Source organism: Mobula birostris, chromosome 6, assembly GCF_030028105.1.
Source record: "Mobula birostris isolate sMobBir1 chromosome 6, sMobBir1.hap1, whole genome shotgun sequence".
Classification (NCBI taxonomy): domain Eukaryota; kingdom Metazoa; phylum Chordata; class Chondrichthyes; order Myliobatiformes; family Myliobatidae; genus Mobula; species Mobula birostris.
This window is the reverse complement of record NC_092375.1, coordinates 88,828,441-88,840,780: the sequence shown is the minus strand read 5'-3', so window position 1 is coordinate 88,840,780 and position 12,340 is coordinate 88,828,441. Positions and strand designations below refer to the sequence as shown.

General features: G+C 47.0%; 1 protein-coding gene across 1 annotated transcript in view; it reads left to right on the top strand.

Moving 5' to 3' along the window:
* Window positions 1-10,789, top strand: part of enox1 (ecto-NOX disulfide-thiol exchanger 1) — a 420,328-nt gene extending 409,539 nt beyond the window's left edge. Inside the window, exons 13-14 of the mRNA XM_072260823.1 lie at window positions 8,405-8,490; window positions 10,408-10,789. Of these exons, the coding sequence (XP_072116924.1) occupies window positions 8,405-8,490; window positions 10,408-10,545 (224 nt within the window). The 3' untranslated portion in view covers window positions 10,546-10,789. The remainder of the gene's footprint in view (window positions 1-8,404; window positions 8,491-10,407) is intronic.
* Window positions 10,790-12,340: the final 1,551 nt, after the last annotated feature.

Here is a 12,340-nt window from a genome sequence, read left to right as displayed (position 1 = left end):
GACTGTACCCGTCAATCACAGGCATACTGCTTCAGATCCTCTCCCTGTGACTGTACCCACCAATCACAGGTGGACTGCTCCGGATCCTCTCCCCGTGACTGTACCCGTCAATCACAGGTGGACTGCTCCGGATCCTCTCCCCGTGACTGTACCCGTCAATCACAGGTGGACTGCTCCGGATCCTCTCCCCGTGACTGTACCCGTCAATCACAGCGTACTGCTTCAGATCCTCTCCCTGTGACCATACCCGTCAATCACAGGTGTACTGCTTCAGATCCTCTCCCCGTGACTGTACCCGTCAATCACAGCGTACTGCTTCAGATCCTCTCCCCATGTCTGTACCCGTCAATCACAGGCATACTGCTTCGGATACTCTGGGAGGGGGGCCCACAGCAACCGGTTCCTTGGCTCAGAAGGGAAGTGGGGAGAAGAGGAGTGTAGTACTGATGGAGGATTCCATAGTTAGAGGAGCAGACAGGAGATTCTGTGGATGTGAAAGAAACACCAGGATGGTATTTTGCCTCCTCGGTGGCAGGGAGGGTCAGCGTTGTCCTTGATGGAGTCCACAGCATTCTAAAAGGGGAGAGTCAGCAGCCAGAATTCATGGTATATATAATAGTACCAATGACACAGGGAAGAGGTCCAGAAGAGAGAATATAGGGAGTTAGGTAGAAAGCTGAAAAGCAGGACATCCTGGAGTGCTGTCTGTGCCATGCACCAATGGGGGTAAAAATATAATAATGTGGCAAATAAATGCAAAGCTGAGGATATGGTGCAGCGGGCTCGATTTCAGATTTTTGGATCATCGGGATCTCTTCAGGGGTAAGTATGACCTGTAAAAAAGGGATGGGTTACACCCAAACCCATTTGAAACCAATATCCTTGTGGGCAAATTTACTGGAGCTGCTGGGGAGGGGTTGAATAAATTTGGCAGGGGTATGGGAACCAGAATGATCAGGCTAAGGACCGGACAGTTGATATACATGTAGATGTAGTGTGCAATGAAACTGTGAGGAAGGACAGGCAGAGGATAAGGCAAAATTGCAGTTAGTGGGATGAATGAAGTGTAAAATCGGGGCAGAAATCAATAAGAGAGATGAATACAGGACAGAAGGTGTTATATTTGAATGGATGCAGTATTCAGAATAAGGTAAAAGATCTTGTAGCACAATTAGATATTGGCAGGTACGATGTTGTAGGCATTACAAGTCATGGCTAAAAGATCAGTTGGGAGGATAGACATTGTATTGAAAGGACAGGCAGGCAGATAGCCAGATGGAGTGAGGTGGCTCTGATGGTAAAAATCAAATCATTAGGAAGAAGTGACATAGGATTAGAAGATGTAGAATCCTTGTGGGTAGGGTTAAGAAACTGCAAAGGTAAAAAGACCCTGATGGGAGTTATAAATGTATCTTCGCTTGCTATCTCGAATGTGCTGTGTGTGCGCCTTGTGCTATGTATGGTTCACACCCTGGCCATGGAGGAACTATTTTGGTCGGCGGCATTCATGAATGGTTGAATGATGATTAAACTTGAACTTCATTCAGACACTGGGACAGTAGCTTGGATGTGGGATACAAATTACGACGGGAGATAGAGAAGGCATGGCAGTCATGGGGGATTTCAATATACAGGTAAACAAGGAAAATCAGGTTGGTGCTGGATCCCAAGAGAAGGAATTTGTAGAGTGCCTATGGAGGGGGTGCTTTTTAGAGCAGCTTGTGGTTGAGCCCACTAGGGGAAAGGCAATTCTGGACTGGGTGTTGTGTAATGAATCAGATTTGATTAAGGAGCTTAAAGTAAAGGAACTTTAAGGTAAAGAGACAGTGATCACAATATGATAAAATTCACTCTGCAGTTTGAGAGGGAGAGGATAAAAGTCAGGTGTATCAGTGTTACAGTGGAGTAAAGGGAATTACAGAAGCATGAGAGGAGAGCTGGCCAAAGTTGATTGGCAGTGGACACTGGTAGGGATAACAGCAAACCAGAAATAGTTGGAGTATAGCCCAAAGGTGAAGAAGTATTCTAAAGGGAGGATGCAGCTGCCAAAGGAAATCAAAGTCAGCATAAAAGGAAAAGAGAGGGCATATAACATAGCAAAATATAGAGTCATTGTCGTAGAATAGTAGAGTACAGAAACGGCCTCTTTGGCCAATCTAGTCTGTGCTGAACCATTTAAATTGCCTACTATTGACCTGCATTTGGATCACAGCCCTCCATACCCCTACTATCCATGTACCTATCCAATCTTCTCTTAGACATTGAAATCAAAATCGTATCCACAATTTACGCTGGCAGCTCATTCCACACTCTCATGACTCATGTTCCCCTTAAGCTTTACTCATCTCACCATTACCCCATAACCTCTAGTTGTAGTCCCACCCAACCTCAGTGGAAAAAGCCTGCTTGCATTTACCTTATCTATACCCCTCATAACTCAGTATACCTCCATCAAATCTCCTTTCAATCTTCTACATTTCGAAGAATAAACTCCTAACCTATTCAATCTTTATAACTCTGGTTCTCAGCAATATCCTTGTAAATTTTCTCTGTACTCTTTCAACTTTATTTACATGTTTCCTGTAGGTAGGTGACCAAAACAGCAAACAATACTCCAAATTAAACCTCACTAATGTCTTATACAACTTCAACATAACATGCTATCTCTTGTGCTCAATATTTTGTTTTATGAAGACCAATGTGCCAAAAGTTTCTTTATGGCCTTATCTACCTGTGACACCCCTTTCAATGTTTTACTGACCTGTATTCCCAGATTCCCTTTGTTGTACCATAATCCTCAGTGCCCTACCCTGTGTAAGACCTACCCTGATTAGTCCTCCCAAAGTGCAACACCTCACACCTGTCTGCATTAAATTCCATCTGCCATTTTTCAGCCCATTTTTCCAGCTGACGCAGATCGCTCTGCAAGCCATGATAGTCTTCCTTGCTGTCCACTACACCCCAATCTTGGTGTCATCTGCAAATTTGCTGATCAGGTTAACCACATTATCATCCAAGTCATTGATATAGATGACAAACAACAGTCCCAGCACCGAGCCCTGTAGCACTCAACCAGACATGAGCCTCCAGTCAGAGAGACATCCATCTATGGTTACCACTCTCTGGCTTCTCTCACAAAGCCGGGGTCCAAACCAATTTACTGCCTCATCTTGAGTGCTAAGCAACTGAGTTTTCTTGACCAACCTCCCACGCGGGACCTTGTCAAATGCCTTGCTAAAATCCATGTAGACAACATCCACTGTCTTGTCTTCATCACCTTTACTGGTAACTTCCTTGAAAAGCTCTGAAAGATTGGTTAGACATGATGTACCACACTCAAAGCTATGCTGACTATCCTTAATCAGTCCTCGTCTATCCAAATACTCATTAATCCAGTCCCTTAGGATACCTTCCAATAACTTTCCCACTACCGAGGTCAGGTTCACCACCCTATAGTTTCCTAGTTTATAACTTTAGCTATCCTCCAATCTTCCAGTACCTCGCCTGTTGCTACGGATTATTTAAATATCCATTCCACTCCTTATGAATGGAGAGAGGCATAAGAAAGGAAATTATAGGCCAGTTAGTCTGACCTCAGTGGTTGGGAAAATGTTAGTGTCCATTATAAAGGATGAGGTTTTCGGGTACTTGGAGGCATGTGATAAAGTAGGCAAAAGTCAGCGTGGTTTCCTCCAGGGAAATCCTTGCCTGATAAATCTGTTGGAATTCTTCAAGAAAGTAACAGGCACAATTTACAAAGATTAGTCAGTGAAAGTTGTTTACTTGGATTTTCGGAAGGCCTTTGACAATGTGTTCCAAATGAGGCTGCATGGATAGAAACTGGCTTAATACTAGGAGACAAAGAGTGCAAATAAAGGGGACCTTTTCCGATAGGCTGCCGTTGACTAGTGATTTTCGGCAGGGGTCAGTGTAGGCACTGCCTTTTTAATGATGCATGTCAATAATTTGGATGACAAAATTGTTGGCTTTTTGTGGCCAGGTTTGTGGATGGTACAAAGATAGGTGGAGGGGCAGGTAGTATTGAGGAAGCAAAGAGGCTACAGAAGGACTGAGACAGATTGGGAAAATGGGCAAAGACGTGGCAGATGGCAAATAGTGTAGGACCAGAGAGCACAATCTCAGAATAGAGAGACATCCATTGAAAAGAGAGATGAAGTAAAATTTCATTTTCTAGAGAATGGTGGATCTGTGGATTTCTTTGCCACAGACAGCTGCAGAGGCCAAATCATCGAGTATATTTAAGGCAGAGATTGATAGCTTCTTGATTAGTCTGAGCATCAAAGGTTATGGGGAGAAGGCAAGAGAATGTTATCAACCATGACGGAATGGCAGAGCAGACTAAATGGATCAAGTGGCCTAATTCTGCTTCTATGTCTTATGGTCCAACTCAGCATCTATGAAGGGCAATAAACAGGCAACATTTCAGGCCACAGAGTGTAGGAGCAGAATTAGGCCATTGGGCTATCAAGTCTGCTCCACGATTCATTCATGGATGATTATTCCTTTCAACCCCATTGTCCTGCCTTCTCCCTTCTCCCATGATCTTTAACCCCCTTATCCAATGATTTGCTACCCACAGTCCCCTGTGGCAATGAATTCCTTGTCTCTGATTCGCACTCACTTATTTATCACATGCACATCAAAACAGATGGTGAAATGTGTTGCTTGTGTTAACAACCAACACAACCCAAGGATGTGCTGGAAGCAGCCCACAAATGTCACCACACATTCCAGCACCGACATAGCGTGCCTGTGGTATTCAGCAGAACACAAACAACAACAACAAAAACCAGACAACAATCCCTTCCCCCCACCACACACACACACACACACACACACACACACACATGCACACAGCTCCAATCCCACGAGAGGGCGCCTCTGGGCTTCAACCCCAGAGCATCCATCTCTGGGCTCCAATCCTTGACCCCAGACTCTCAGATATTGTGTCTCCAACTTCAGATGTCACCCCAGGACTCGCCAATCAGGGGTGTGACCTTCGGGTCTCGACTTCCAGACCCACATAGACCTCTGATCTTGGTGACTCGGGTCCACGTGACTCCTTTGAGCCTCTACCTTTGCCTCTGATCTTCAGGCTATACTCATGACTTGCTGCCCTCTTGACTTCGACCTTCAGCTTTGACCTCCGGATTTCTGCACTGACTGGGCATCAACCTGAGGATTTGCCAGAGGGGTGAGGGGGAGTCACTGGCCGTTGTGACTTCCACCAGTACCTGGAACTAGCTGCCAGCATGGTCTTTAATCCTGGGATCTGGGAGCAGCAGCTGGAGGTATGGTCAGTGCCTACCTCCGAGATCACTGACGTTTGTCCACAGAGCACCCTGACCTGAGCTTGAACTCTTCACTTACTGCCGCTGACCTCTAACTCCCCCTCACCCCTGACCCTAACTCCTAACCTGATCCCTAACCTTCTGCGCTGATCTCAAAACCGAAAAAGCTTCTAAATCTGAGCCACGACACAGCTCAGCACCATCTTGTTATTCTGAGGCTGTGCCCTCAGATCCTAGACTCTCCCACTAACAGAAACATCCTCTCCATGTCCACTCAATCTCGGCCTTTCAGTACTGACCCCCAACCAGCCTTGGCTGAATGGTATCTCGGGCTCACCAGCTGAGGAGACAAACCACCCCGTTATCTACGGGGCTCTGAATGGGGTGATGCTTGGTCACTTCACAGTAAATAATCTCACTCCTTAAGGAGGGAGCGTCACCAGCAGTCACTCTGCTGCGTCACGTCCATGTTGGCTATCTTTTGGGACGTGTACGTTAATCTTTCAGTGCCGTAACCTTATCAAACTGAACCCGAGAGAAGAGTGCTCCTGATAACACACGAAGGTAGGTGGGTAATAATTACTGGCAGCTGCTGTGCCGAGGGAGAGCTTCAGTCAGGAGTGGTAGCGTGCCACACAACGTTAGCAATCAGATGAGGCAAGCCTTCAAGCAGGCAATCGCTTTGCTGGCTTTTACCGCAAGAGGGTTGGAGTTGAGAAATAGAGAAGAATTGTTGCAGGAGGTCACACCTGGAGGACTGAGCATCCAGACATCCCACCCTGCAAAAACTCATTTCAGGGAGGTAGCACTGTCAATTTGCGGGAGACTCCCGGAACTTCTGGGAGAGGTGGGATGTCTGTAATGAAGTAGCTCCTTAGCAGCTAGTCAGCTAGTTTAAATAACGTTAGCTATGCTAATGAACAAATGACACCTGTTAAACTCACCTCAACATGTCTTTTACAGTCTTAACCCACCATGGGCAATAGAAAAGTCACTGTTGCAAACAGTGCAGCGAGCAACACTGTCATTATTTTTGACCCCTATTAGGCAGGGGTACACTTTAGTGTAGACTGGGGTGACGTACGTCTTATATTTTCTTTTTTTGGAACACTCTGCCAGGGCGCGCTCTCTCGTGTGCTCACTTGCTCTCTCTCGCTCTCTTGCTCGCTCGCTCTCAAAAAAATTGATTTCCGGGATATTGTCTATAATTTGCGGGCATCAGGGAGCCACTATTAATATGCGGGAGACTCCCGGAAGAGGTGGGATGTCTGAGCATAGTTTTAGAAAGGGATATTGTAGCAATGGAAAGAGATTCACCAAACTTACTCTGCACTCTGAGTGGCTGAACAATCCTGATCTGTATTCTGCAGAATTGAAGAGAACGAGGCACAATCCCCGTGGGGCAACAACAGGGTAAAAATGGAGAGTCTTGAGTTACAGTATAAGGCCTGGGGGTAGCAGAGACTAAATCACTGAGGGTATTTAAAGAGGTTATTTATGTTGTAAAGATCAGAGTGTTTGGGGTTAGGAGGAACTGCTACAGAAGAGAAGCGTAGATTAGCCATGATTGTATTAACCAGTGGGGAAGCTCAGTGGGCCTGATTGCCTACTCCTGCTCTGATTGTGCGTGTGAGTGTGTGACATTTACCCTGTTCTCTGTAATACAGACACACTCGAATTCAGTTGTAGGAATCTGACCCCACAAAGATGTTAAAAATTTCACACCCCTGCTAGATTATCAGACAAGTAACTGCTGAGTTGAAGAGGTCTTCTCAAACCTCATGGAAGACGTTAGTTGGAAGCAAGCAGAGAGCTTTCTGTGGAAGTAGGCAACAATTGCGAAGGGAAGCCCATGAAGACCGAAAGCTGGACTCCCGCCACTCAATTAATCAGCAATAAGCTACTGGCTGTACACAGGACACGGATGCCCTCGGGTGGGACTACCTGAGAACATGGGTGTTGGCGTCACAGGGTGAATCTCACCAACTGTTGTTGCTGCGTCAGAGGGAGCTGTCAGCCCGTGATGTGGGGGTGGGGGATGGAGGGAGGGGAGCGTATATTACTTATCATACCTGGCACCAAAATCCTGCCCTGGACCTCGGGTGGAATCCAGGGGCAGTATCAGATCTTACGAGGATCCCCAGCCTCTCGCCAATCACACTGGGCAGGAGTCAGCCCCAATTATCCTAGTGATCCAAGTTTCATTATAATTATCTCATTGCTGCTTAAAATTTTCCAAATGCTTTCATGAGTTACGTATTTAAAAAAAAGATTTGCATCAATTGTAATGGTTGTTGTAAGTAGCTTTGATGGTGTAAGTGAGGGGTGACAGTTTCAGAAGACACACGATTCAGGTAGAGAGAGTCACAGAGACATACAATGCAGAAGCAGGCTCTTCAGCCCATCTAGTCCATGCCAATCAAGATTCCTGTTGATGCTGGTCCCAATTGCCTGCATTTGGCCCATATCCAACCAAACCTTTCTTATCCATGGAACGTACCTGTCTGTGTATGCCATCAATTTTGCTGCTCTACCTTCTCGGCCAGTGTGTGCCCCCAGGTGAAAAAGTTGCCCTTCAGTTTCCTATCAACTCTCTCCCCTCTCACCTTAAAACCCTGACCTCTTCTTGATTCCCCAGCCCTGGGGACAAGACTGTGTGTGTTCACACTCTTAAGTGGAAAAAGACGCAGGGGGAAGTTGGGAAATGCTGACTGGAAGATGTGGAGTGATGTGGAGTTCATGGATTGAAAGGGCAGTGAATGGGCCTGGAGGTCCATCACCTCGCCTGTTGAAGGGCATTGTGTATGTACTGTAGAATAAGTATCACCATGGCAAAGGGGAAAGGAGCAATGGGACAGATAACTCTTCCCTAAACCCTGTTGTCATAAATCACACTAACCATACCCCTGACACACACATCTCCAGCAGTTTCCACAAGGAAGCACTTTGGGTTCCTGAAACCCTGGGCCTGGTAATTACTTCAACCCTTGGCCTGACTATCCCTTTGCCCAGAAGCCCTTAACCAGGCCATGTCAATGGAGCTCGCTTTACCCAACAGTCAGCATTCAATAACTGTATTTTTTTGTGGTCAGGTATCATATCAGCATTCCTTCATGTGCACCCGTTTGGAGCTAACATCGAATACCTGTGGTCCTACTTGCAGCGACTGGATGCCAAGGTAATGCAGACGACTTTGTGCTTCTGGAATACAGGGCTGGGGGTGGGGGAGGGAATTAGTTAACCACTCGGGGCTGAGGGTTAACCACTTCATTCCTGGTGATCCAATCAACCTCGTGATTACATTATAGTGGGGAGGGCTCAGTGATTTGACAAGCTCTTGATGGAGAGCACTCTAAACAACCCGCCCCAGCATCAACATCTGTTTGCAGGATTAAGCAGCCATCTTTATCTCCATTCAATACTCTTTTTTTCTTTAAGAAATTATTTTCAGCTTCCTTGTGGAATATGCTTTGCATTTTCTGTGTTTGCTTTCATTTCTATTTTCATTATCTATGTCGGAGAAGAAATGTAAGGGGGTGGCACTGTGATGTGCACAGTCCCCGCCCCTGCCCGACAGCTCCAGGGACCGTGATTCAATCCTTTTCTCCCTGTGACCCAGGTGCACTGGTTGCCTTCCACGCCCCATAGATGTGGGGGTTGACAGGGTAATTGGCCACTGGAGGCCGCCCCCAGTGTGAGTAGTGGGTGGGTATATGGACGGTGATATACTGGGGCAATCCAAGTGAGGAAGCACCATTTCCTGGAATAAAGAGGTGGTTCCAGCAGGAGAGCTGCTCACTCTGGGTGGGCACAGGGTGGAAGTACCCCATTCCCACAGCAGTGCTTTTCCCTGCAGAAACATACATGGGCTCGGGTTGGGAGCAGCATCCCAGCATTGCCTGACGACACACACATTGGCAGTGCTATCTCCACGAGCACAGCACCAGATGTGGGGATCAGTGAGTCTGTCAGCACTCCAGGAACTCCAAAGGAGCACACTCAGCAAAGGAGAGCACCAAGCAAGGAGTCTCTGGCACAATCCAGCTATCAGAGGGTCCACTGCCATTGCCTTTTCTCCGTCTAAGGGCTTGTCACCCAGGGCACCCCCATGAGTTATGCAGGAGGGTGGCACCTATCCATCTCACCTTCTACATGACCTGCCTCCCCAGCCGGAGAAATTGGGCCTGTCCGTGATCTGTGTTTGCTTCCAGGAGCTGAGAGGCAGACGGTTATCAGTTGTCATTGCCCGTGCTGGTTTTTTTTGTTTGGTGTGGATGGAGTAGTCAGTCAGGAGTTAACCCTGCCTCTCTGGGGCAAACAGTTCTGAGTTGTTCCCTGTCTTGAGCATTTCACTGTCACTGTGTCTGGAAGCAGTTTCTGTGCCTCTCAAGCCTGCAATGCTTTCGAGTATACGTGACGGATCATTTGCGGGAATATTTTGAGTAACTATCCTCCACTAACTGTATTTTTCTATATAAATTTCCCTGCTTTTCCGAGAAGGAATTGCTTCAATTTGTTTCCTCAGATTCTTTTAATTATGTAAGTTGATTATTTTGTACTGTACAAACCAACATTTAGTGAGCCCCAAAACCATCCAATGGCTTTTTTTTCCTTTTTTCCCTTATCCAAAGGAGGTTTAATCTGTGATTACAGTGTCACATCATTATAAAACTACAGCATTCATGATTCAGACTATTGACAACCAATAGCATCAAATTATCTCTAAACAGAACACATTCAAGCTCCTCTGATATTCACCAGTGCTGGACCGCTCCCAATAAAGCCCTGGATACCACATGCTCCTGCTCCAGGGTCACACAGGCCCTGACATAACCCCAGGCAGTCAGCTCAGGGAGAACCTTTGGCTACACAGCCCGTTTTTGACCCTACCCGATGCAGTGTTGACAACTTGCAGTGCCTCAGAACAGGTGGCCCAGAGGTTGCATCTTAAGTGTGTAATGGGGAAGTGTCTGGTGTGCGGAATGAAGTCAGGTTCAGAAGGACTTTGTGTATTTTACTTACCATTGGAAGTCGAGTGCGGGACTAACTCCTGGGCGGCAGACTTTAATCCCACGCTGTGCATGTTGCTCTGCAGATATCTTCAGGGGAAATCGAGACTCTTCTCCTACAACTGCCAAACATGTTCAAGCAGGAGTTCACTGGTGTTGGCGCCACGCTGGAGAAAAAATGGAAGTTCTGTGGTTTTGAAGGAATTAAGTGTGTCAGCCAATGACCTGAAATGGTGCACCACGACGAAAAACAAAACCCCATGGATTTCAGATTTCATTCAGGTTTATGCATCAAGCGTGAGATTGAACGATTATGGATTAAATGCTGCCTGGACCTAAGGTCTAATTGCTATTCCTACCATGTCTCCGGCGGCCGGTAACCTCACCGTACCCTGGTGCCTGACGAGTAGAAGATGGTGACCTTCGTTCGACAGACTTTGGGCTTTAAACCATGAAGAGGGAAGGGAAAGGCAGAGAACGTGGGGAGGGGTTGGTCAGATAGGAAGGGGTGCTACTGGAGGGGTGGGCTTGTCAATGAACGATGGGGAATAAAGATGGAAGAAACTGAAATCTGTGAGGTAATATCACAATGATATTGGAACAGACATGGGGCTTGGATGGAGGGGGGGAAAGGTGGGGGGGGGGGAAGCAGGGAAGTGGGATCGAGATCGCCATGCAGAAGACTGAACTTCGATCTCCCAATAAGCCTCAGTTCACCTTTGTTATGACGAAGCAGCTCTCTATGTGAGCCAGAAGCTTTGAACCTTCCCCTCTGGAGCAGCAGCAGGAGTTCATGAGCCAGCCTGGGCCAGTGCCTTCCTTTCTGATGCACCCCACCGCCTGGGAGCAGCTGCTCTGGCCATATACTGGAACCCTGCACTGGGATAACCCCGCACTTAAACACCTTCGACACTGATCAGGCCCTCAGTGGTAAGGAGGGGAGGGAGAATCAAATTGGGCTGGTGTACCCATTTGGGTGGGGTGAGGGCTGAGCCGGATGTGAGGGGAGAGGTGGCAGGTGGTCAGTGGACCCATGGAGGAGATGGGTACATGAAGTGTCTGGTAGGGGTCCAGTACTGGGACTAGCCGACAGTAGCTGTTGGCATATCTTCACCCAGCCTGCACTGTGCCAGCCATCCTGTGGACCCCGACTATAAATCATGTCTTAGTCACAAGGAGACTCACTCCAGGAATGCCCAGTCAAAATGATCCAGAAATTTTCTTTATCCCATCTGTCTGCAGAACTTAAATCAGCTTTGAGTTCCTTAATATTGAAATGGTGCAAATGAATGTTTGAGCATTCCTTCTATTCCTCCTCTACACCTTTGACCATCAAGTCTGCCCATCACATGGATGGAGAAGTATTACTCATGTGTAATTTGGAAATAAATTATTTTTCTGAAAGTTTACATTGTAACCTTTTACCTGGTGGCATAGCTTTGGAAGAATTTCCAGCCTGGCGGTTTTCTGGACAGTTTGATATCTCTGGGACAAGAGAAAATCTGCAGATGCTGGAAATCTGAGCAACACACACAAAATGCTGGAGGAACTCAGCAGGACAGGCAGCATCTACGGAAAAAAGAGTACAGTCAACATTTGGGGCTAAAACCCTTCATCGGGACTGGAAAGGAAGGGGAGAAGTCAGATTAAGGAGGAGGGGGGAGGGGAGAAAGAGGTACAAAGTGGTAGATAAAACTGGGACGAGGGTGAAGTAAAGAGCTGGGAAATTGAATGGTAAAGGGCTGGAGAAGGGGATATCTGATAGGAGAAGCGCAGAAGAGGGTTTTCTTTTGGGCTGTCAAGGGAGATGTAGAAAACAACTTCAGCTGGATTCGATTCACTGGAGGCAAAAGTTTATCTTCTATCTGATTGTAGTGATGTCTTACAGCAAGGAAGCAGGCCACTTGGGAGTAGGGGAGTCTGTTAGTAATTGGATGCAGGGTGAGTGGGGTGACTGGAAGTGGAAAGCAGGTGACTGACACCCCAGCACCCCAGGCAGTGTGCTGCAAGAACAGGCTG